The 26,197-nt window shown below is 40.5% G+C and overlaps 1 protein-coding gene across 9 annotated transcripts in view; it reads right to left on the bottom strand.

Annotated features, from left to right (window-relative positions):
* Nucleotides 1-14,096: 14,096 nt before the first annotated feature.
* Nucleotides 14,097-26,197, bottom strand: part of CARS2 (cysteinyl-tRNA synthetase 2, mitochondrial) — a 104,147-nt gene continuing 92,046 nt past the window's right edge. For all 9 annotated transcript variants that reach the window (XM_056807944.1, XM_056807942.1, XM_056807946.1 and 6 more), the window contains 4 exons: nt 22,743-22,866; nt 19,233-19,331; nt 14,722-14,973; nt 14,097-14,293 (listed from right to left, as the gene is read on the bottom strand). In XM_056807944.1, coding sequence (XP_056663922.1) covers nt 14,225-14,293; nt 14,722-14,973; nt 19,233-19,331; nt 22,743-22,866 — 544 coding nt within the window. In that variant the 3' untranslated portion in view covers nt 14,097-14,224. The remainder of the gene's footprint in view (nt 14,294-14,721; nt 14,974-19,232; nt 19,332-22,742; nt 22,867-26,197) is intronic.

The following is a 26,197-nucleotide window of genomic DNA, read 5'->3' on the forward strand; positions in this document are numbered from 1 at the left end:
TTTCAAATGAAGCACAGTTTTGTCACATTTTCCAATCTTTTACTCTTATTCCCAAAGATAAATCAATAAATAAGGAATATTTAGCCTGTCAAGCCCTTTTCCGATCCTACCTCTATTAGTAAATTAGTGATCTCCAGATTTATTTTAGTTGCAAAACTGACAAAGTGGTCACCTTTTTCCAATTTAGTGTTGTGTTAAGCAATAATACTCAAGAGATTTACTTATTTAGTGCCATACCCATTGAACTACCAAAAAACTTTTTTACGGAATTAGAAAAAGCCATAACAAAGTTCATTTGGAAGAACAAAAGATCAAGGATATTCAGGGAAATCATGAAAAAAAAATACAAAGGAAGGGGCCTAGCAATCCCAGATCTCAAATTACACTATAAGGCAGTGGTCATCAAAGCAATTTGGTACTGGCTAAGAGACAGAAAGGAGGATCAGTGGAATAGACTTGGGGTAAATGACCTCAGCAAGACAGTCTATGATAAGCCCAAAGATCCCAACTTTGGGGACAAAAATCCACTATTTGATAAAAACTGCTGGGAAAATTGGAAGACAGTGTGGGAGAGATTAGGTTTGGATCAACATCTCACACCCTAAAGCAAAATAAACTCAGAATGGGTGAATGATTTGAATATAAGGAAGGAAACTATAAATAAATTAGGTGATTATAGAATAGTATATACTTGTCAGACCTTTGGGAAAGGAAAGATTTTAAAACCAAGCAAGAGCTAGAAAAAACCACAAAATGTAAAATGAATAATTTTGATTACATCAAATTAAAAAGTTTTTGTACAAACAAAACTAATGCATCCAAAATGAGAAGGGAAGCAACAAATTGGGAAACTATCTTCATTACAAAAACCTCTGACAAAGGTCTAATTACTCAAATTTACAAAGAGCTAAACCAATTGTACAAAAAAATCAAGCCATTCTACAATTGATAAATGGGCAAGGGACATGAATAGGCAGTTTTCAGATAAAGAAATCAAAACTATTAATAAGCACATGAAAAAGTGCTCTAAATCTCTTATAATCAGAGAAATGCAAATCAAAACAACTCTGAGGTATCACCTCACACCTAGCAGATTGGCTAACATGACAGCAAAGGAAAGTAAGGAATGCTGGAGGGGATGTGGCAAAGTGGGGACATTAATTCATTGCTGGTGGAGTTGTGAATTGATCCAACCATTCTGGAAGGAAATTTGGAACTATGCCCAAAGGGCGATAAAAGACTGTCTGCCCTTTGATCCAGCCATAGCACTGCTGGGTTTGTACCCTAAAGAGATAAGGAAAAAGACTTGTACAAGAATATTTATAGCTGCACTCTTTGTGGTGGCAAAAAATTGGAAAATGAGGGGATGCCCTTCAACTGGGGAATGGCTGAACACATTGTGGTATATGTTGGTGATGGAATACTATTGTGCTCAAAGGAAAAATAAAGTGGAGGAATTCCATGGAGACTGGAACAACCTCCAGGAAGTGATGCAGAGTGAGAGGAGCAGAACCAGGAAAACATTGTACACAGAGACTGATAAACTGTGGTACAATCCAATGTATTGACTTTTCCATTAGTGGCAATGCATTGATCCGAAGAACTTGAAGGAATCTATGAGAAAGAACACTATCCACATTCAGAGGAAAAATTTTGGGAGTAGAAACACAGAAGAAAACCAACTGCTTGAATACATGGATCGAGGGGATATGGTTGGGGATGTAGACTCTAAATGAACATGCTACTGCAAACACCAACCACATGGAAATAGGTTCTGATCAAGGACACATATAATACCCCGTGAAATTGCATGTCAGCAATAGGAAGGGTGGGTGGAGGGAAAGGAGGGAAATAATGTAATTATTGGAAGCAAGGAATAATGTTCTAAATTGACTAAACTTATTCAAATGGGAAAAAAATCAAGAAAATTTCAATAGAAAAAAAAAATCAAGAGATACTCCACCTGAAACCTTCCAATTGACATTAGATCACTAATGGAAGAGCTAGGACTCGAACCCAGGTATTCAGGCTTAAAATTTGATATGTATTTTCACTGTATCAGCTACCTTGTGGCATCACTCCCCTATGGGGGAAAAATTCCCAGAACATTTTGGCTACTGAAAAAAAGAATAAGCTGCTTAGCCTGGTTTTAATACCTTCACAATCTGACATCAGCCTCCCTTTTTTTAACCCCAGACCCCATCTGTGGCTTGGACTGATGACATTCCAATTCCCCTAACATGCCTGATCTTCTTTACTCGATTTCACCAGCCCCTCTTCTTTGCCCATGCAATTCCATCAGTCAAAATCTTGTCCATACTTCAAGATCTAACCATTATCACCAATCTTTGAAACCTTGACTGATTTCTTCTGGGTTAGATAGATGGTACCTCTCCCTTCTGCAAGAAAAAGTTACTTCACTTTTCTTGATTGGACATAACTGAGCATCGTGCCTCAGCATAGTAACAAATTAAAGAATATTGCCTCCCTTCAGCTCCCTTTCCCTTAGAGGGAAAGTTTTTCTTAAAATCTCACAAGCAACATTCTTGGGCCTCAGTTTCTTTATCTGCAAAATGAGGTTAGACTAGATGGGCTGAGGCATCTTACAGCAAGCCTATGAATAAGCAAAAATCAGACCCCATTACAATTTTTAAAAATTAAAATAGGGCAAAAAATGTTTCACAGAGAGAATAAGATTGTAATAACTATGCCTGTTACAAGGGAATCACTTTAAAAGACTGATATATATTAATTTAAGGTTGCCAAGGAATCAGCTATGTAATTCCTAAATGAAAAACTCAAGTCAGCCGTCAGCTTTTTTTGGAGTTTAATTACAATAGGAGTAAGAAAGGAATTAGAGATATATATATAGAGAGAGAAAGGGGAGAGAAGGGAATAGGGCTTAAATACCCCTTCTGTTTAGGCTGGGCCAAAAGGCCCAAGCCCTTAGATAGCTGGGGCAAAGAAAAGATATCAGTCCCTATTACTCACGTGTCCAAAATGGAGAAACAGTCTCAGAGGCCCCCACCTTCAGCTTCCTTCAGAGCAAGCTTCCTCAGAGCCCAGGAACCACACCGCCCAAAAACTCAATCCTCCTCCCCCGAGTCTCCAGACCCTCCTATCTTTAAGGACACCATCCAAGTTGCCTCCCCTCAGTCCTCACATCTACCAATCACTCTTCATCAATTTCCCTGTCAATGGAGGCTCTCGCTTAACCCAGGACCGCCCAGAGGTTTCTGGCTTTTGCACATGTCTGTTGAAGGTCATATTTTTCAAATGATTAAATCTATACTCCTTTGCTACAGCCCTTTCTAAATCCTGTTAACTTGAGTATGGTAGAGATTGGAATAATTAAATTTTGATCTAGGCTGCAGCCCTTACTCAATCCTATTAGGACTGAATAGGGTGGAGTATCTCCATTGTATCAATTCTAAAATCAATCAAGACTCAAAGAAATTCCTGTTCTATGCTTAAGCATAGGTCAAAGTCCTTTCCATTGTTCAGCAAAGGGTTTCTGTCCTAAAGTAATCTTAAGAAGGGAAGAGAAGGAACCTCCCATGCCAATGGAGTTCCCATTCCAATAGACTACCAGTAAGGAATTTTCCAAGTATGAAATATCCCAATGGTGAAATTACCAACATTTATAAGTCTAAGGAAATTTGAGGTTTACATGCCTCAGGAGGAAACAGACATGGCCCAACAATCTTCCAACTAGTTTAGAATAATAACATATTAAGGTAGATCCTGGCATCTATAAAATGGGAAATAAGACAATTCTAGAATTTAAGATGCCCATCCTGGGGGCGGGATCAAGATGGAGGCTTAGAAGCAGCAAAAGTTCAGACCTCTGAAAACCCTTCCTTACCAATCACAAACTGAATGCTCCTAGGGGACTGAAATTCAAACTTAACAACAGGACAGAGGTGGGGAACCCTTCTTCTGGACTCAAAAGGTACGCCCCCCCATAAGCCGGAATATGAGAACACTTGGACTCAGGGGGAAGGCAGGAGGAAGGTCCCAGGAACCCTCTCCCCCAACCCAGAGTGCTAAGCCCCCAGCAGCAGCGGGAACATCTGGGCAGGCAAAGGTGCTGATCTAGAAGGTGTATCTTGAAAGCAACCTGGGGCAGGCTAAGAGCATCCAATACAGGCAGCAGGGAAGCAGACAGAGAGACTGAAGAGCCCCAAGGCTGGGTCCTTCCATCTGGCTCCAGTCTCACCATTGCCTCGGGGTACATCCAAACCAACCCAGTTGAACCCACTCCCATCAGGACTCCTAAGAGCTCAGGGAGTTCAGGACCCATCTCCCCATAGAGTGCAGGGCCTCCGGACAGTGCTGTGCCAGGCTCAGAGTGTGTAAACAGGGAGAGAAGAAGCAGCTGGAGAGAACCGGAGAGAGCCTGGGCGGCTCCAGCCTTCCAGGAATCTTCCACCTCAGAGCACATACAGCCCAACCCAGTTGAACTTAATCTGATCAAAAGCCTCCAGAGGACAGGGAAGCTAACATTCCGCCCCTAGAGACTATACCAAGAGATCTGACAAAGCTCCAAGAGGGGAGACTGACAGCCCCAAAACCAAAAAAATAAATGAGAGGAGCAAGAGCACAGACAAATACAGTGAGTAAAGAAGGGGGAAACTTGAGCAAGCAACAGAAAAAGAAGAAAGAAATTACAATAGCTTCTGTACAGGTAATGAGCAAAAAGCTAACAAAACAGAGGGGGAGGGATGAGCAAAGGAAAAATCAGAAATCCCAGCAAATTGGATACAGGCTTTGGAAGAACTCAAAATGCAATTCAAAACACAATTAAGAGAGGCTGAAGACAATTGGGAAAAGAACTTAAATACTAAGATAAATCATCTGGAAACAGAAAACAGTGTCTTGAAAGCCAAAATCAACCAGCTGGAAAATGAGGCAAAGGAGATGAAAGACGAGGTGAAGAAGATGAAAGATGAGAAAAAGGAGATGAACGATGACCTCGAAAGAAAATCAGACCAAAAGGAAAAGATTGACCAAAAAGCCAAGGATGAAATCCAGTCTTTAAAAACCAGAATACAACAACTAGAATTAAGTGACCTCACAAGGCAGCAGGACACTATAAAACAAAACCAAAAGAATGAAAAAATTGAGGAAAATATGAAGCATCTCATTCACAAAACAGAGGATTTAGAAAATCGTTCAAGGAGAGACAATTTAAGAATCATTGGCCTACCAGAAGACCATAACAAAAGAAAAAGCCTGGACATCATACTACAGGAAATTATTAAAGAAAACTTCCCCGATATCGTAGAACAAGAGGGAAAAGTGGAGATTGAAAGAATCCACAGATCACGTCCTGTACTTAATCCCCAACTGATAACACTCAGGAATGTTATAGCCAGATTGAAGAACTATCAGACCAAAGAAAAGATATTACAAGCTGCCAAGAAGAAGTCATTCAGATACCACAGAACCACAGTGAGGGTAATGCAGGATCTGACTGCATCCACACTGAAAAACTGAAAGACATGGAATATGATATTCCGGAAAGCAAGAGAACTAGGTCTACAACGAAGAATCAACTACCCATCAAAACTGACTATATTCTTACAGGGGAAAGTATGGTCAACAAAATAGAAGAATTCCAAGAATTCTTAAAAAAAAAAGAGCAGACCTGAACAGAAAATTTGATATCCAAGCACAGAATTCAAGAGAATCATCAAAAGGTAATTTAAAAAAGAGGGGGAAAAAGAAAAACAAAACAAAAAAATTGTTTTAAGAGACTCAATAAGTTAAAAATGATATGTATCCCTATAAGAAAAGAGGTCATTGGTAACTCTTAAAAACTGTTATTACCTGGGCAGCAAAAAGAAGTACACTTAGAGGGAACAGTGACAAACTGTATAGGATGAAAGGACAAGACATAAATAGGTATATAGATATATGCATGCATAAATACACATGTGTATGCATATATACACACACACATATATATATAACTAGAGCTTAAAAATAGGTTAATATTTTTAAAAATGAGAAAAGAAACAAAGGGTAAATTTATATGTCACAAAGAACCTCAGGGCAGGAGGGAGGAGAACATCGATACACTGGAAGGATAAAGAGGTCAGAGACAGGAATTACTCAACTCTTACGTGTTTTCAAATTGACTCAAAGAGGGAAGAACAATCTAATCCATTGGGGACAGAGAATAGATTTGCACCCTATAGGGGAGCTGAATGGTAACAAACGGACTGGTGGGGAGGGAAGCAATAGAAGGGAGGGGGCGGGGGATTAATTTTAGAAAGACTACAGGGAAAATAAGGGAGGGATTAAGAAGGGAGAGGAGTAGAAAGGGAATTAAAATAAGGGTGGGAACTAGGGCTACTGATTAAAAATAAACATTGGTGTAGAAGGAAATAGTGAAAGAAAAGGCAGGAACAGGAGTAGAAATCAAAATGCTGGGTAATACACAACTAGTAATTATTACTCTGAATGTGAATGGCATGAACTCACCCATAAAACTCCAACGAATAGCAGAATGGATTAGAATTCAAAACCCTACCATATGCTGTCTACAAGAAACACACATGAGGAAGGTAGATATGCATAAGGTGAAAGTACGAGGGTGGAACCAAATCTGTTGGGCATCAACTGATAAAAAGAAGGCAGGAGTCGCAATCATGATATCCAACAAAGCCAAAGTAAAAATAAATCTAGTTAAAAGAGATAGGGAAGGTAATTACATCTTGATAAAAGGCAGTATAGACAGTGAGGAAATATCGGTACTCAACATGTATGCACCAAATGGCATAGCATCCAAATTTCTAAAGGAGAAACTAGAGGAGCTCAAGGATGAAATAGATAGAAAAACTATACTAGTGGGAGACCTGAACCTTCGCTCTATCCGAACTAGATAAATCAAACAGAAAAATAAATAAGAAAGAGGTAAGACAAGTGAATGAAATCTTAGAAAATTTAGAGTTAGTAGACATGTGGAGAAAAATAAATAGGGACAAAAAGGAATATACCTTCTTTTCTGCAGCACATGGTACATTCACAAAAATTGACCATGTATTAGGGCATAAAAACATTGCAAACAAGTGCAAAAGAGCAGAAATAATAAATGCAACTTTCTCAGATCACAATGCAATGAAAATAATAATTAGTAAGGGAGCATGAACAGGTAAATAAAAAATTAATTGGAAATTAAACAATACGATTCTCTAAAACCAGGTAAACAACAAATTGTAGAAAAAATAACTTCATTGAAGAAAATGACAATGATGAGACATCCTTTCAAACCTATGGGATGCATCCAAAGCAGTACTCATGGGGAAATTTATATCCTTGAATTCATATATTAACAAATTAAGAAGGGCAGAAGTCAATGAATTGGGCATGCAAATTAAAAAACTAGAAAGTGAACAAATTAAAAATCCTCAGATGAAGACTAAATTAGGGATCCTAAAAATCAAAGGAGAAATTAATAAAATTGAAAGTCAAAGAACTATTGATTTAATAAATAAGACTAGAAGCTGGAACTTTGAAAAAACAAATAAAATAGAGAAAGTACTAGTCAGTCTAATTAAAAAAAGGAAAGAAAAAAACCAAATTGACAATATCCAAAATGAAAAAAGGAGACCTCACCTCTAATAAAGAGGAAATTAAGGCAATCATTAAAAACTACCATGCCCAATTATATGTCAACAAATGTGGCAATCTAGGTGATATGGATGAATACTTACAAAAATATAAATTGCCTAGACTAACATAGGAAGAAATAGATTACCTAAACAACCCCATATCAGAAAAAGAAATTGAACAAGCCATCAAAGAACTCCCTAAGAAAAAATTCCCAGGTCTAGATTGATTAACAAATGAATTCTATCAAACATTCAATGAACAACTAATCCCAATATTAAACGAACTATTTGACAGAATAAGCAAAGGAGGAGTTCTACCAAATTCATTTTATGACACAAACATGGTACTGATCCCAAAGCCAGGTAGGTCAAAAACAGAGAAAGAAAACTATAGACCAATCTCCCTAATGAATATAGATGCAAAAATCTTAAATAGGATACTAGCAAAAAGAATCCAGCAAGTCATCACAAGGGTCATCCACTATGACCAGGCAGAATTCATACCAGGAATGCAAGGATGGTTCAATATTAGGAAAACCACCCACATATTAACAAGCAAACTGACAAAAATCACATGATTATCTCAATAGATGCAGAAAAAGCCTTTGATAAAATACAACACCCATTCCTATTGAAAACACTAGAAAGTATAGGAATAGAAGGGTCGTTCCCAAAAATAATAAACAGTATATATCTAAACCCATCAGCAAAGATCATCTGCAATGGGGATAAACTAGATGCATTCCCAATAAGATCAGGAGTGAAACAAGGATGCCCATTATCACCTCTATTATTTAACATTGTACTAGAAACACTCTCAGTAGCAATTAGAGAAGAAAAAGCAATTGAAGGTATTAAAATTGGCAATGAGGAGACCAAGCTGTCACTCTTTACGGATGATATAATGATTTACTTAAAGAATCCTAGGGAATCTTCCAAAAAGCTAATCGAAATAATCAACAACTTTAGCAAAGTTGCAGGATACAAAATAAACCCACATAAGTCATCAGCATTTCTATATATCTCTAACCCATTTCAGCAGCAAGAATTAGAAGGAGAAATTCCATTTAAAATCACCCTAGACAATATAAAATATTTAGGAATCTATCTGCCGAGACAAACACAACTACAAAACACTCTCCACACAGCTAAAACTAGATCTAAACAATTGGAAAAACATTCATTGCTCATGGGTAGGACGAGCTAACATAATAAAAATGACCATTCTATCCAAAGTTATTTACCTATTTAGTGTCATACCCATTGAACTACCAAAACACTTCTTTACTGAATTAGAAAAAGCCATAACTAAGTTCATTTGGCAAAACAAAAGATCAACGATATCCAGAGAAATCATGGAAAAAATGCAAAGGAAGGAGGACTTGCAGTCCCAGATCTCAAACTATACTATAAAACAGTGGTCATCAAAACAATTTGGTACTGGCTAAGAGACAGAAAGGAGGATCAGTGGAATAGACTTGGCTTAAATGACCTCAGCAAGTCAGTATTTGACAAACCCAAAGTCCCCAGCTTTTGGGACAAAAATCCACTATTTGATAAAAACTGCTGGGAAACTTGGAAGACAGTATGGGAGAGATTAGGTTTGGATCAACACCTCCCACCCTACACCAAGATAAACACAGAATGGGTGAATGACTTGGAACATAAAGAAGGAAACTATAAGTAAATTAGGTGAGCACAGAATAGTATACATGTCAGACCTTTGGGAAGGGAAAGATTTTAAAACCAAGCAAGACTTAGAAAGAGTCACAAAATGTAAAATAAATAATTTTGACTACATCAAAGTAAAAAGTTTTTGTACGAACAAAACAATGTAACTAAAATCAGAAGGGTAGCAACCAATTGGGAAATGATCTTCATAAAAACCTCTGACAAAGGTCTAATTACTCAAATTTACAAAGAGCTAAATCAATTGTACAAAAAAGCAAGCCATTCTCCAATTGATAAATGGGCAAGGGACATGAACAGGCAGTTCTCAGCCAAAGAAATCAAAACTATTAATAAGCACATGAAGAAGTGTTCTAAATCCCTTATTATAATCAGAGAGATGCAAATCAAAACAACTCTGAGGTATCACCTCACACCTAGCAGATTGGCTAACATGACATCAAAGGAAAGTAATGAATGCTGGAGGGGATGTGGCAAAGTGGGGACATTAATTCATTGCTGGTGGAGCTGTGAACTGATCCAACCATTCTGGAGGGCAATTTGGAACTATGCCCAAAGGGTGATAAAAGACTGTCTGCCCTTTGATCCAGCCATAGCACTGCTGGGTTTGTACCCCAAAGAGATAATAAGGAAAGAGACTTGTACAAAAATATTCATAGCTGGGCTCTTTGTGGTGGCCAAAAATTGGAAAACGAGGGGATGCCCTTCAATTGGGGAATGGCTGAACAAACTGTGGTATATGTTGGTGATGGAATACTATTGTGCTAAAAGGAATAATAAAGTGGAGGAATTCCATGGAGACTGGAACGACCTCCAGGAAGTGATGCAGAGCGAGAGGCGCAGAACCAGGAGAACATTGTACATAGAGACTGATACATTGTGGTACAATCGAAGGTGATGGACTTCTCCATTAGTGTCAATGCAATGTCCCTGAACAATCTGCAGGGATCTAGGAGAAAAAAAAACACAATCCACAAGCAGAGGACAAACTGTGGGAGTAAAAACACCGATGAAAAGCAACTGCTTGACTACAGGGGCGTAGGGGAAATGACTGAGGAGACTCTAAATGAACACTCTGGTGCAGATACCAACAACAGGGAAATGGCTTCAAATCAAGGAGACATGTGATACCCAGTGGAATTGTGCGTCAGCTATGGGAGAGGTTGGGGGGCGGGGAGGAAAAGAAAATGATCTTTGTTTCCAATGAATAATGTTTGGAAATGACCAAATAAAATAATGTTTAAAAAAAAAAAGATGCCCATCCTGGCGATCGACAATCAAGAAAGGCCACGTACGCCCCAGAGCAGAGAGATCGCAGGTCCGGTACGGATGTGTCCTGTACAGGCGGGCAGCTCTACTGCTCACGCTGCATCCTAGTCGTAGATCTGGACAGGCCTGAAGAGGAGACCTGCGCGAGGTGCGGCGTTCCAGCGTGGGCAGGAGCAGATCCGGGATTCTGCACCAAGCACTGAGCGAGCTTTGGAAGCAGGCGGTGACCGAGTGCCTCAGCCCTAGCTACCAGCCTTGTCTGAAACCTACAGAGGAATAGAAGCTGCAGCGCACACGCAGTCGAGACAGGCATGAAAAGAACAGGAACACTCCTAAGGGCCAAACAAAAACAAATGTATTCAACATGGGGGATGATCCGCGCTTCCTCAGAGCCGTGCCAACGCCAGGGACCGCAGAGGGAGTCTGAGGACTGTGACAAGGGAATCACTTTAAAAGACTGATATATATTAATTTAAGGTCGCCAAGGAATTCAGCTATGTAATTCCTAAATGAAAACTCAAGTCAGCTGTCAGCCTTTTTTGGAGTTTAATTACAATAGGAGGAAGAAAGGAATTAGAGATAGAGAGAGAGAAAAAAGGGAGAGAAAGGAATAGGGCTTAAATACCCCTTCTGTTTAAGCTGGGCCAAAAGGCCCAAGCCCTTAGATAGCTGGGGCAAAGAAAAGAGATCAGTCCCTATCACTCACGTGACCAAAATGGAGAAACAGTCTCAGAGGCCCCCACCTTCAGCTTCCTTCAGCGCAAGCTTCTCCGAGTCCACCGCAATCACCCTGACCAAACTCCTCAACCCCCCTCAAGTCTCCAGACCCTCCTATCTTTAAGGAAACCATCCAAGTTCCTCCTCTCAGTTCTCCCATCTACCAATCACTGTTCATCAATTTCCCTGTGCCAATGGAGGCTCTAGCTTAACCCAGGACCGCCCAGAGGTTTCTGGCTTTTGCACATGTCTGTTGAAGGTCATATTTTCAAATGATTAAATCTTTGCTCCTTTGCTACAGCCCTTTCTAAATCCTGTTAACCTGAGTAGGGTAGAGATTCAAATAATTAAATTTTGATCTAGGCTGCAGCCCTTACTCAAATCCTGTTAGGACTGAATAGGGTGGAGATTGATTCCAAGTATCTCCATTGTATCAATTCTAAAATCAATCATGATTCAAAGAAATTCCTGTTCTATGCTTAAGCATAGGTCAAAGTCCTTTCCATTGTTCAGCAAAAGGTTTCTGTCCTAAAGTAATCTTAAGAAGGGAGGAGGAGGAACCTCCCATGCCAATGGGGTTCCCATTCCAATAGACTATCAGTAAGAAATTTTCCAAGTATGAAATATCCCAATGGTGAAAATTCCAACATTTATAAGTCTGAGGAATTTTGAGGTTTACAGGACAGGGAAGGGCTGATGATGGCTCCATGAGAATGAGATGGGAGAAGACCTCGCTGGAACGTGACTCTCACCTGAGCTGGTGAAGGGCAGAACATGAACCAATGGATAAAGCAGTTGTCTCATAAAGCAGTGAGGGGGGCGGGAAGGGAGGGAATGGGAGGAGCGTTAAGGGAGGGATTCCAAGACAGAAAGAAATCTGCAGACCGTGACTCTGGGCTGAAGACCCAAACTTTAACGGTGCAGCATCTAATTGGAGATCTCACCATTCCGTTTGGGATGTTCTGCTTTGTGGGGTTTTGAGCGCCAGGGAGCACAAGCCATGAACCCGGCAGAACATGCAATGGCGCCTGGTAACGAGGGTCTGGAGCATCACTACGGGTCCTCGGCGTTCAGTACCAGGCTGTCTCCTGCGCGCATCAGTGTTTAGAGGTGCCGCACCAGCTGTCCCCTCCGCTCCCCGCTGAGCCCAGCTCCCTCTGCAGGGGTTTCAGCTTCCCTAGAGAGCGGCACACACCTACAGGTCTCATTCTTCCAACAGAAACGCTTCGTTTATCTCGTTGCTATAATCTAAATCCCAGACTATATCCTAAGATGGTTCCTATTCTAATAATTGACATCTTACACACAGTTCGTTTACTAACTGGGTCTCTTTCCACACCCTATAGTTACTTATCTAAAAAATTGTGAGTTCACTCTGTAATCAGTAATATAAAGACAATGGAACCATTTTCCTTTCATAGACCTAAGCAAAATAAACTCCTAAGGATGCATGAAAATAGAGTAGCTTTTTATAGCAAAGAATTGGAAACGGAGAGAATGCCCATTGGGACATTTTGGGTTTTAGCTGAACAAGCTATGTACATAAATGTGATGGAAATAACGAAGAGCATCATTTCAGGGAAAACATGGAAAGACTTGAATGAATTGAGAGAGAAGTGAGCAGAGCCGAACAATTTATACGATAGTAATACGTAGACAAACAACTTTGGAGGACTTGAGAACTTGAGAACTCTGATCAACATCATGACTTGACCATAATTCCAGAGAAGTCATGATGAAGCTTGCTCCCTACCTCCTGGAAAAGGAAAGACTTGGTATGCAGAATGTGTGTGTGTGTGTGTGTGTGTGTGTGTGTGTGTGTGTGTGTGAGAGAGAGAGAGAGAGAGAATGGCCAATGAAGACATTTTCTTTGCTTGACAATATATGTTTTAACAGGGGCTTTGTTTCTTCTTTCTCAAATTTGGGGTGGGAGAAGAAAAAAGATGGATTTTTGCTGATTGGAAAAAACTTTAACTGAAACAAAATGGTTCCTGGGGCCATGTCACCTTTGAACTATTTGCACACCAAGTTCAAAGACTGTTAACAACCATGCATTGAACACCGGAGGGAAAACGCTTTGGTTTCCCAGGGTTCTACTCTGACCTCACCCTGTCATGGCACTGCTGTCAAGTCACTCGGTGAGGAGAAATCCACAACTGAAAGCTTCATTTTGAAGCACACCAGTCCCACCACCTTGTCCATTCTAAAGGCTGGGCCCAATCCAAATAGCTCCGTTTTCCAACTGCCCTGTTAGCCGGACTGGATGGCCTGTGGTGTGGCTGAGGGCTGGGCTCCAGGGCTGGCAAGATCAACACAGTAAATGTGGGCAACTCTCCTGACAGAGCCCCTTCATCTATAACTGGAGAATACTGGCCCACCTCCCTCATCTACCAGCGTATCCTGAAATCCTTATGCATTCATTTGCTTGCATTTAATAGTTTTATTTTTATTCTTTAACTAATTGAAGAGGAGGTGTGACAGAGCAGATACAAAACTGGCCTCAAGGCTAAGAAGGCTCAGGTAACAGCATCTTGGCTGTGTGCCTTGGGCAAGTCACAAAACTTCTCAGTGCCTGAAGCAGTTTTCATTTTCCTTGAGATAACAGAAAATGTGCAGCCGACACTGTTAGGAGGCATTTCTTCATCTGGGAGTTCTCTTTACCAATAAAACCACAGGCTTAGTCCTTCTTTTTAACTAAATTGAACATGATCCACAATGCAAACAAAGACGTTAGAAGTGGTATTATATGGCTGACAAATGTGGAAAGTTCTTAAGCTCACTGAATAGAAATGAAATAAATTCTCCAAGTTTAAATTTTAGTTTTAATGTTGATTTAACAGCAGAGGAAAACTTTAATATAAAGTTTTACTCTTCCAATAATAAACCTTGAATCATATATTCATGAAAAAACACATTTCATCAAATCCATTTCATTTCCTGGCTTTCTGCTCCTCTGTTCCTGGTTCCAGTAGTTCCCATGTAGAAATATTGTTCCTATCCTACAAATAAAAATTAAAAATAGAAAAAGGCATTAAAAAAGCTACCTTTTTTACACAAGAATTTTAATGGCAATATTCTAACTAAAATTCAAAAAGAGATCCAGAAGGGACCTTATGGGCCTTTTATAATTTTTCCTGGTAGGAACTTTAGTGCCTTCAGTCTCAAGGGACTCCTTAAAGAAAGGCATTTTAAAAACTACTGAAAGATAGCCATAACTCAAATACTCCTTTTAAAAAGAACTGCTAAAAGACATAAATCCTTTCTGTCCAATGAACCCAAAGTTTAACACACACAAGTAGCAACACTTCCAATCCCAATATAGAAAATTTAAAAATCTATACCTTTTGGAAAATCTCTTAAAAAAATCATTTTTTCTTTCTCAGAAAATTATAGAGTATATTTTACACAAAACATAAGGTTAACTAACCTTAATGTTGATTCCATAGGCAGCAAGGTTCTGCCGGAGGCTATCACAAGCTTGGAGCAGAGGTTCCCTTTCTAATAGCAGCTGTTGCCTTTTTTCTTTCTGCAGCTTCTTGGCATCTTTGGACAGATCAGTTGGGGCAGTCCTTGTGCCTTCTGGTGCAGCCAGGGAGTACTGACGGACCTTGGAACGAAACTGCACTAGTTCATCAACCACACTATGCAGAGTAGCCGAGTTCTTATTTTCTGAAATAAACTAAACACAGACAAAATTCCATTATAAAAAAGCACAGACAGCTATGTCTGCATCCTGATGAACAGCTCGCAGAAACAGTAATTTTCTTGACTTGATTCAATAAAGTTGATGCAAAGACTAGTCTCAGAGTAAGCAATTTTTCTGTCTGGGTAATAGACATTTATGTAAAGAAAGTGCTTGATTATGGACTATTTGTATTTTAGATAGCAATCAGAACAAAATTGTAGCAAAGCTATTTATAAATTTTTTGTCTAGCCATCAAATATCTATTACCCTTAATTCCCCTTAAACTTTGTCCTCAAACCATACTCTGACAAAACTAAATTCTAAAACCAGCAACCAAAATAAATATATCAAGAAGAGCAAGGGATATTGAAGGTTATTGTTTTTACAATCATTCATAGAGGAAAAGTTCATGACTCTCACAAGAGAAAAGATCTTAAAAAGCAAAATACACCATCTCAAACACAAAATTTCCATAATATAGAGAAAATTTAAAAACTATGAAGCTCAAACCTGAAGATACAAATTATGAAAAAATCATATCAAATAACTAACAAAAATCTAATAGACAAAATCTAAATAGAATAAAAAATACAGATTTGAATATTCAACACTCTGACAGCCAAGTGGTCAAAATTGTGACTAGTTTTCAAAAGAAGAAATGCAAATTGTCACCTGAAAAAACCTCTAACCACCTGAAAAAAGTTCAAAATCACTATGAATCTGAGAAATTCAATTTGAAAATAGCACAGAAGCAGCACTTCTCACTTATCAATCTAGCAAAGACAGTAAACAATGGGGAAAAATTATTGAATACCAACATATTTTGCCTCCTTTTGGCCAATGAACATTTCTTTAATCTCTTTTTTATTATTATGATTAACATTGCTAATTTTACATAAAATAATAATTATGACAGTGGATATCCTTGCTTCATGCCCATCTTGATGAGAAAGCTTTCAATATTTCTCCACTAGGAATAATTATAGTGAAAAGAACTGGAAACAAAGGAGATGTCCATCAGTCAGCAAATGGCTGACCTAATTATGGTACATGAACGTAATAGAATATTAACTAAAGAGTGAGATTACAAATAGGATGAATAAAGTAGAATATGAAGGAGAGAAAAACTAATCATCAAAAGCTTGAAGACGACAAGCTCCCCTGTAATCTTCTCTTTTCCAAGCTAATCATCTCCATGCTCATATGGTTCTGTGTCCAGTCCTGACACTACGTTGGTGATCGATCTTCCTTTGGACACACACTGGCTTGTCAGGGTCCTTTCTAACGGGAGGCACTCATACTGAAGTCTAACAGAACACTGGAGATCTATCCCCTCCTACCTCATTCTGGACCCAACTTTTCTTCTCCTAGAGCCTAAGATTAGATTACATTTTTGGCAGTCATATTACACAGACTCATGTGATGCAAGTAATCCCCTAAAACCTGTAGATTTAGGCTCTATGTCATAGAAATAATTTAACCTCTTTGAGGCTCAGTATCCTCATTTGTAAAATGAGAAGAATAATGCTGGCATCTTCTACCTCAAATGTTTGTTGCTAGAGAAATGTGTGATAAAGCTTAAAGCACTGTTTTAATTTAATAAATCATTATCATCATCCTTGGTAATTTACTTATTCCTTGGTTTGAAAACTGTTTTGTTACAGAGGCATAAGCCTAAGAGCCAGATAAGTCTTGAGGAGTGGGGAAAAAAGGTTAATTAGCTGCGTTTGGCAAGAGGAGGAAACAGCATGGGAGTGTCCCTGTCCTTTCATAGTTTCATCTTGAGGGGAGTCTGATCTTAAAAACCCACCAGGGATCTTCTGGACACTCAAATGGAGTATTTAAAATCTGTAGAATGTAACCGGTGCTTAAAGCTGTGGTAGGAAGTATAAAGGAGGCTTGGGGTCACAATCCTCACTGAGTCTTTCTTTGTTTTCTGAGTAAAAGAAAGATAATGAAAAAGATTTTGAAAAAAATGAACAATTTTTTGTAAAATGCCCTCCATTCCTTTTCACTCATTCATCCAAAATATTTAGTGAGCTCTCACAGCAGACTTGGCTTTTCTTTCTCTCTCACTTTTTAAAAACAATTAGACAAAACAGAAAATAATAGTGATAAAATGTGAACCATAAACAAAGTGTCCAAGTTATGGTTTAAAAAAAAATAAAAACACAAAAACCTTGACTATGCCCAGATTCCTTAAATGTACTCAGCATATAGCAAAATCCCAAGAAATAATACTGACGGTATTGTCTGTAGAGAAGTCACCTCAACAAGTCAAACTGGCCACAAAGTTATACATTTTGTCTGTGCTTAATTTATCAGTTGACGGAAAGAGTATAAGTTCTGGTATGCTTTTTAAAAATGTCATTGCTTTCAAATCATATTCCACCTGTAAACCTAGAGTTCCCATCGGCCATTATGGCAGAGAAATAAATGCAGGCCCCTGACCTTTCCTTTCAGGGCCTTACCAAGGGTCTTTACCAAATCCACTCACAAGGAGTCTACCTGGCTGCACTTAGGCTTGCCTATGATGATCTGTTAGGGGCAACAGAGGGCAACATTCTTCCCAAGAACCCAATGCTTTGATATTCCGGGGACACGTGGGCATCAACATGTTTTGAGGATGGAAAAGTTATCTTTACACACGAGTCTCTGGACAGCTCAAACTAACAGTGCTAAAGAATGGACTACACGGGTCAGGTTCTCGACTGTTCTCGACCTCCTCCGAGTCTGCTTTCCTTTAGGTGTTTGTCCTTAAGAGTAAGCCCCCAAAGGTTTGAGGCAGTGAAGGTACTAGAGGAAGACAGACAAGAAAATTCAAGATGAGAGAAACATTCAGGTCACGTGCCTCAGGACGAAGAAGAAACACAAAGAGAGCAATATGGATAGTTCTAGTCCTTGGAATGCTTGTTAATGTCAAAGACTTATTTTGAATCTAATTCATTAGTTACTGTTTTTTTAATAAACTTTCTTATAAAAATAGACTTTATTGATATCTTTTGTTCTATCATCATCTATGTTTGCCCTGTATCCTTCCCCTTCCAGAGAGATACACCTTATAACAAAGTTTCTTTTTTTTAAAAAGAGGTGGAAAGATTAGCAAAATCAATCAACAAATTTAAAAAAATCTGACATACTAGGCAATGACCCCTACCTCTGCAAAAGAGAGAGGGCTAATGGGAGGGGGGTGGGGAGAGAAGGGGATTACAGGGAAAGAAAGGACATGGGAAGAGGAAGGTGCCTTCTTGTATCTTCTTTAATTCTTGATATATTTATTTTTCAAAACCCTTACCTTCCACCATAGAATCAATACTGTGTATCGGCTCCAAGGCAGAAGAGTAGTAAGGGCTAGGCCATGGGGGTTAAGTGACTTGCCCAGGGTCACACAGCTGGGAAGAGTCTGAGGCCAGATTTGAACCCAGGACCTCTTACCTCTAGACCTGGCTCTCAATCCACTGAGCCATCCAGCTGCCCCCAATTCTTGATATATTTCAAGAAGCAGCTAGGTGGCGCACTGTACGAAGTGTTAGGCCTAGAGCCAGGAAGACAAGAATTCTAATCTGGCTTCAGACACCTACTAGCTCCGTGATGTTGGCACGTCACTTAGGAGCCTCTGCCTCAATTTCCTCAAACAAAAAAGAGACCATAATAGGAGGTGATTCCCTAGGCTGCTCTGATTATCAAGGGAGATACCTGTAGTGTTCAGCACACAGTACTCTTACTACTAGCCTTGAACCGATCTCCGCTCCACTCCCGGTGTTCCTGCCCGCTGCGTACAGGACCTATTTGTCCCAGTGGGTAGCAGACAGTGACCCCGTTTCACACTGCTCCTTTCCCTGCTGACTCAGGAACCCATTTTTGTGCCGTGAGAAGCGCTCAGTAACTCGGAGGTCGGCACACAGAGGACACTCCAGAGGGCTGCCGGAGAAGATGGGGGTCTCCACAGGGCTGCTGCTTGCTAGCAGGCCTGGAAGAAGGTCAAAAGGGAGTAGGCGATGGCGCCGTCACGTGGGGTCGGGACGATGAAGATAGGTCCCGGGGCGGACAGGCGCGCTTACCGGCCACCAGGGACAAACCGTGGAAACAGGCTGTACGGGTCTGAAGGCAGACAGGGCACCGGAATACCCAGAAGCCCCTTCGAGTTGGGTCTCGAATGGAAATGAATATGAATGGGGTGGACGCACAGAGCATGCCAGGGCTAGCCAAATGAAGAACACTGTATGGTGGAGGCTTGGGGAAATGTGACTTACCTGGCTAGTTGACAGAGAAATTCCAACCGAGTCCAAGAAGTTTTCAATGTAGGAAACTATGGCTCCATATACAGCAGGACTTCTAGGACAGGGAGCTTCCTGTTACAAATCACACATTATGTTTATAACTCATCTTACAAAAGAGACAGTTTTGGCTCCATGCCAAAGCAAGCGCAGGTGACGAAGGCTGAACAAACGGAAATCTTCCCTGCCCTTCACGATTTAAAAACCACGCCTTTCCTGGTCGCTAAGAATAATGGGTAGAAAGCTTGCCTCGGGGGGAAGAGCACCAGGTCGAGTGGTGTGTGGCTGGGCTAGTTAGCTAACCTATCGGTGCGGTGCAGGCGACTCTTTAGGAAGAAGGTGCAGAGTAATTGCTGACTGCCCCGCCCCAGTGGGGGAAGCAGGATGGTTATTAATGCCAGAGCAGTTTACTTATGTGGAAATAGGCGCAGAGAAAAAGTGCCTTGCTCAAGGCCAGGCAGCCAGTAAGGGGCACGTTGAGCTTCACGCCCTGGGCAGTCAGTCTTCTGACTCCCAGGCTAGCATTCTCCCCACTCGGCCAATGCACCACGCAGAGGAATTTCACCCTCCTTTCTTCCACTTCTCCCTCATCCACAACCCTGGTGGACTTGGTCTACAATTGAATACAGAATTTTCTATGGGACTACCTTTCTGACAGCAAATTTGAGATTTTTTTTTAATCTATTCACTAAAAGGATCAGGAAATAATTTTGCAGGTAGCCACAGTCCTAGTGTTGCTACTTTTAGTGACAAAGTCTAGAAGCAAAAGCAGAGTGTGGTCAGGGTTTTAGGTGATCTAAATAACCAATAGCAGAGGGACACAAATGCTTTTGGTGTATAGTATGCTGATGGGCTTCGCTAGACTGGTTATAAAGAAACATGTACTAAGGGAGATCCTGCACTGCTTGGCAGGGCTGTCTGATAGCAACGATAATACTGAACTTGAATCTTTCTGTGCTCAGATAGTTGCTCTAAACTTGATTATTTGTTGCTCTGCAAATTAGCTCCTGGCCTATATTCACTCTTGGCACAGCATTTGGGAAACAAGTCTGCATCACTTCTTTTGACCTTCACCTCCCACAAGGAAAGAAAAGACAAGAAGGTTAACCGTTGCGTGACATGTACAAAGATGGAACTGTACTTTGGCAATGAGTCTGTCCTTTCTACTTGGCTTCTCAAGAATTGGGCTAAGTGGAGTAGTGGACAGAGTGCTGAACCTGGAGTCAGGAAAGTCCTGAGTTCAAATTTGGCCCCAGATACTTACTAGCTATGTGATCCTGGGTAAGCCGTTTAACCTGTTTGTCTCAAGTTCGCTTGACTATGAAATGGGAATAAAAATAGCACCTGCCTCCCAGGGTTGTTCTAAGGATCAAATGCAAGAACATTTCTAAAACTCTTAGCACAGTGGCCAGCTCACAGTAGGTACTCAGTACATGCTTATTTCCCCCTTCCTCTTCCCTACCACCTCCCCAAAATACTGAGACTTGCCAGGCCCAGAAAACCCCAATCTTTCTTTGACAAATGAGAGAACTATATCAAGTGGGACATTTTGTTGAGCTCAAAGAACTTCCAGAAGAGGCTGGTGACCAACCACCTCTCAGGGGCAGCTTTGACATTCAGTTTCTGAAAAAGGGATGGCATGACAGAAAGGGAGGCAAAAGTAATTAGATGAATATGAACAGTGCCAGGTCAGTCTGACTCCAGGCCACACCTTTCTCCTCAAACTCAGCTTGACTAGAACTTCAGGAGGATTTAGGATTCACTTATATGCTCAAAGCACCCACTTGAGCCTTTTGTCTCATAGTATGAAATCCATGTCAAGTACCAAAAAAGCAGGTAGAGAGAATTATATGCCATTCGGATTTCCAGGCTTGGGAATAAAGAAGAAGGGAGTAGAGGTAAGGCTGGCTTGGGTTGGTCTCCATTTCAGTCTTGGAGAGCGTTAGGTCTTAAGGTCTTAAGTACTTCCAATGAACAAGGTACTTTTTAATTTATCAGGGTGAAGAAAAAGCCAGTATCTTTAGTTTACTGTCCTACGAGAAGAAATTCTAGTTTAAGTTAGGAAACACAGGAAGGGGGGGAAGGGAAGAAAAATGAGATAGAGATTATTTAGGGTAAGCATGGGAAAATTTACATTTATTACCTCCATGAAGCAGAGTGGATAGGAAGCAGTAGGACTATGCCAAGAGCTTCCTTTTCCATGCAAAAAGATCTCAGGCTCATTAGATTGCAGCCTACACAGGCAACAATACTGAGTATTTGTGAAGGCCACTACATTAATTCATTTGTTGTTGAGTAAAACTTCACTGACTTCTCTGATTAACCATTAATTTTTATGAATTCAAAAGTTGACTTATGATTTTCTTTACTTAAATATTAAAAATATTCTCATGTTGGAAACAAATCTAAGTATAGATTTCCTTTCTGGTTGCTGAATAATGAAGGTAGAAATAAGGTAGAAGGTAAAAGAAGACAGAAATCCCTTCTAGAAATTGCATATTCCCAGACACCTGACCAATTTTCTACATGTAAAATTAACCACATTTAAAAACAGTTCTCTGTACCTATATGGAAAATGTAATCCTTGAGAAAATGTTCTTTTAAAAGTTAGTCTCAAAGAATCACAGAATCTTGAAGTTGGAAGGGACCTTCGAGAAAATCGAGCCCAAGACCCTCATTTCACCGATGATGGCACTAAGACCCAGCAAGGTTAACGGCTTTGTCTGAAGTCATAAACTGTATTTTAAGAACAAAGGGTGGCCAGCTGTGGAGGAGCACACTTATAACTACTACTAGGAAGGCTAAGGTCCACCCATGGATTGGTTTGAGCTCCAGGAGTTCTGAGCTGCAACAGAGCTAAAAACAGAGTGACTATCTAAAGTCTGGCACCAATATGGTGAATCATCAGGCTGCCTAAGGAGGCATGAATGGACCTCCTGGAAAAATTAAACAGGTTAAAGCTTCTATGCTGATTGGTACTGGAAATCCAGCCAAGTGGCCACTACATTACCAGCCTGAACTAGACAAGGAGATCTGTCTTCAAATCCTCTTTCCCCATCCCTTAACCTGCCCCTCTCAAATTAAAATAATTTTTAAAGACTCAAAAAAGCAAAATCCCTGACAAGAGGTTTTTTCCATTATGTTGACCTATCTCTATAGCTTAATCTACTTAAGTGATTTTATTTTTGCCATTTTAAACATAAAATCATCCATATTAAGTTCAGTATTAAGTTTTGTTAAATTGACAGGTTTTTTACCTCTTGCATTTCAGAAAGGCAAAGGAGAAAAATATCTCCAAACTCTGAAACATGAAAGAAGTATTGGGCCCATGTTCTTGGGTTGTTAGAATATAGGTCTCCCCCAAAGTTAGTAGGATTCACTTCTCTTCCTTCTTTTTAGGAAAGATAACAACATAATCTGTCTGTATTTAAGTAGTAGAACTGTGGACAGCTAGCATTTTCTGAATTCTATATCCTAATGGGTTACCTTAGTAACAGCCTTAAGCTGTCTGTTGCCATGGTGAACGAGGTCCATAATTGCATCAACAGCCCTTGGGGTGTCAAAGTCATCAGCAAATGCAGCCTTGATCTCTACTTTGGTGCTAGTTAGTCTTTGTGGAGAAAAAAGTATTAAGAGAGACAAGAAGGCATCAAAGTAGTAGATTTATCATCTATCCAAATCGGAAACTTTTAAGACTAACAAAAGACAACAATCATTTCCTTAATCACAGAGATACAATATGTAATTTGTAGTCAAAGAGTTCAGCTACACTTAAACATGTTCTTTCCCTAGTAAAACATCATAGTGGTGATTTGGGATATTTTTCTGGCTCTACCATTCATGATTAGCAGCTCTCAACTCTCTTTATCCCACTTTCTAATTCACCATCATCTTTTTTTTTCTTCCCACCTCACTACAGTCTTTTGTTTTTCCTTCCCCATTTGAGGCCCATGAAAGTCTATAATTTAGATCTCCCTAGTCTTTGGATTTTCCAAACAGTACAATGTCTAAATACTCTATTTGTTTTGTTTTCTGTGTTTGTGTCATAACTTCCCTGACTTCTAGTAAAATGTAAGCTTGAGGGTATGGATTGTATAATGTTTTATCTTTATTCATGAAATATCTTCAAAATTGTTAAGAAGTGAAAAGAAGTCTTTGTGGGGTGGAGTCAAAATGGTGGCTTAGAAGCAGCAGAAGTTCAGATCTCTGAAAACCCTTCCTTACCAATCACAAACTGACTGCTCCTAGAGTACGGAAAATCAAACCCAACAACAAGACAGAGCCAAGGAACCCTCCAGCTGGACTCAATACAAAAGGTACGCCACCCAAAAGCTGGAATACGAGAACACTCGGGCTCAGGAGGAAAGCAGAAAGAAGGTCCCAGGACCCATCCCCCCTCATGACCTAGAGCACTAAGCCTCCAGGGGCAGGCAAAGGTTCTGATCAGGAGGGTGTACCTTGCTGGCAGGGATGTACCAAGCTCAGATCATCAAACACAGGCAGTGGGGAAAGAGCTGGAGAGGGAGCACAGAGCTGACAGCCTGGACAGAGCTACGAAGACCCTCCATATTGCTCTAGCCTTCCAGGAGGTTTTGGCCTCAGGGGCACATCCAGCCCAACCCAGCTGAACATAATCCCATGAAAAGTCTTCAGAACTCAGGGAAGTCCAAACTCCAAAAACCCTCCCTCACAGACTTCTGGACTTGAATCCAATAAAAAGCCTACAGAGGACAGGGAAGCTCAAACTAGAACACCCCCCACCCTCCAGATTTCTAGACTTTAATTTAACCCAAACAAAAGCCTCCAAAGGACAGGAAAGCTCAAACTGCAACACCCCTCCCCTACAGACTGCAGGGAGAGACCTTATGTCAAAGCTCCAAGAGGGGAGACTAAAAGAAACCCCCAAAACAAAAAAATGAAAGGAGCAAGAGTAAAGACAAATATGGGGAGCAAATCAGGGGTAAATATGAGGGGAAAAAACAGAAAAAGAAGACCGAAATTACAATACACAGCTTCTGTACAGATAACGAGCAAAGAGTCAATTAAACAGAGGGGGATGGATGGATCAGTAAAGAAAAAAATCAGAAATCCCAGTGAATTAGATACAGGCTTTGGAAGAACTGAAAACGCAATTCAAAACACAATTAAGCGAGGCTGAAGACAATTGAGAAAAGAACTTAAAAACCAAGATAAGTCATCTGGAAACAGAAAATATTGTCTTGAAAGCCAAAATCAACCAGCTTAAAAATGAGGCAAAGGAAATGAAAGATAAGGCAAAGAAGATGAAAGATAACCTCCAAAGAAAATCGGACCAGAAGGAGAAGGATGACCAAAAATCCAGGGATGAAATCCAGTCTTAAAGAACCAGAATAAAGGAGGCGGAGTCAAGATGGTGGCTTAGAAGCAGCAAAAGTTCAGACCTCTGAAAACCCATCCTTAACGATCACAAATTGAATGCTCATAGGGGACTGAAATTCAAACTTAACAACAGAACCGAAGCAGGGAACCCTCCTTCTGGACTCAAATCAAAAGCTATGCTCCCCAAAAGCCAGAATCCAAGAACACTCGGGCTCAGTGGGAAGGCAGAAGGAAGGTCCCAGGACTCCTCCCTCCGAACCCAGAGCACTGAGCTCTCAGCAGCAGTGGCAATCTCTGGGCGGGCAAAGGTGCTGGTTTGGAGGGTCTACATTATGAGCAGCAGGGCATCGGGCTTGGAGTGTCCAGCGAGGGCGGCAGGGAGTCAGCCAGGGCGAGACTAGGGAGCTTGTAACGCCGAGGCTGGATTGTTCCATCTGCCTCCAATCTCAATGGAGGTTTTTGCCTCAGGGCACATCCAGACGACCCAGTTGAACCTACTCCCATCAGGACTCCTCAGAGCTCAGGGAGGCCAGGATCCCTCCCACCAAGAGTGAAGGGCCTCCCTCAAGGACAGGAACCTCGGGGCGGGCAAAGGCACTACGGTACATTACAAACAGCGGAGAAACAGCTGGAGAGAACCAGAGAGAGCCTGGGTGGCTCCAGCCTTCCAGGAATCTTCCACCTCAGAGCACATACAACTCAACCCAGTTGAACATAATCTGATCAAAAGCCTCCAGAGGACAGGGAAGCTAACATTCCTCCCCTACAGACTGTACCAAGAGATCTGACAAAGCTCCAAGAGGGGAAACTGACAGCCCCAAAACCAAAAAAATAAATGAGAGGAGAAAGAGCACAAACAAATACAGGGAGCAGAGAAGGGGTAAACTCGAGCAAACAACAGAAAAAGAAGAAAGAAATTACAATAGACAGCTTCTGTACAGGTAACGAGCAAAGAGGGAATGAATCAGAGGGGGAAGGATCAGCAAAGGAAAAATCAGAAATCCCAGCAAATTGGATACAGGCTTTGGAAGAACTCAAAATGCAATTCAAAACACAATTAAGAGAGGCTGAAGACAATTGGGAAAAGAACTTAAATACTAAGATAAATCATCTGGAAACAGAAAACAGTGTCTTGAAAGCCAAAATCAACCAACTGGAAAATGAGGCAAAGGAGATGAAAGACGAGGTGAAGAAGATGAAAGATGAGAAAAGGAGATGAATGATGACCTCGAAAGAAAATCAGACCAAAAGGAAAAGATTGACCAAAAAGCCAAGGATGAAATCCAGTCTTTAAGAACCAGAATACAACAACTAGAATTAAGTGACCTCACAAGGCAGCAGGACACTATAAAACAAAACCAAAAGAATGAAAAAATTGAGGAAAATATGAAGCATCTCATTCACAAAACAGAGGATTTAGAAAATCGTTCAAGGAGAGACAATTTAAGAATCATTGGCCTACCAGAAGACCATAACAAAAGAAAAAGCCTGGACATCATACTACAGGAAATTATTAAAGAAAACTGCCCCGATATCATAGAACAAGAGGGAAAAGTGGAGATTGAAAGAATCCACAGACCACA

This window comes from Monodelphis domestica, chromosome 8, assembly GCF_027887165.1.
Source record: "Monodelphis domestica isolate mMonDom1 chromosome 8, mMonDom1.pri, whole genome shotgun sequence".
NCBI lineage: Eukaryota > Metazoa > Chordata > Mammalia > Didelphimorphia > Didelphidae > Monodelphis > Monodelphis domestica.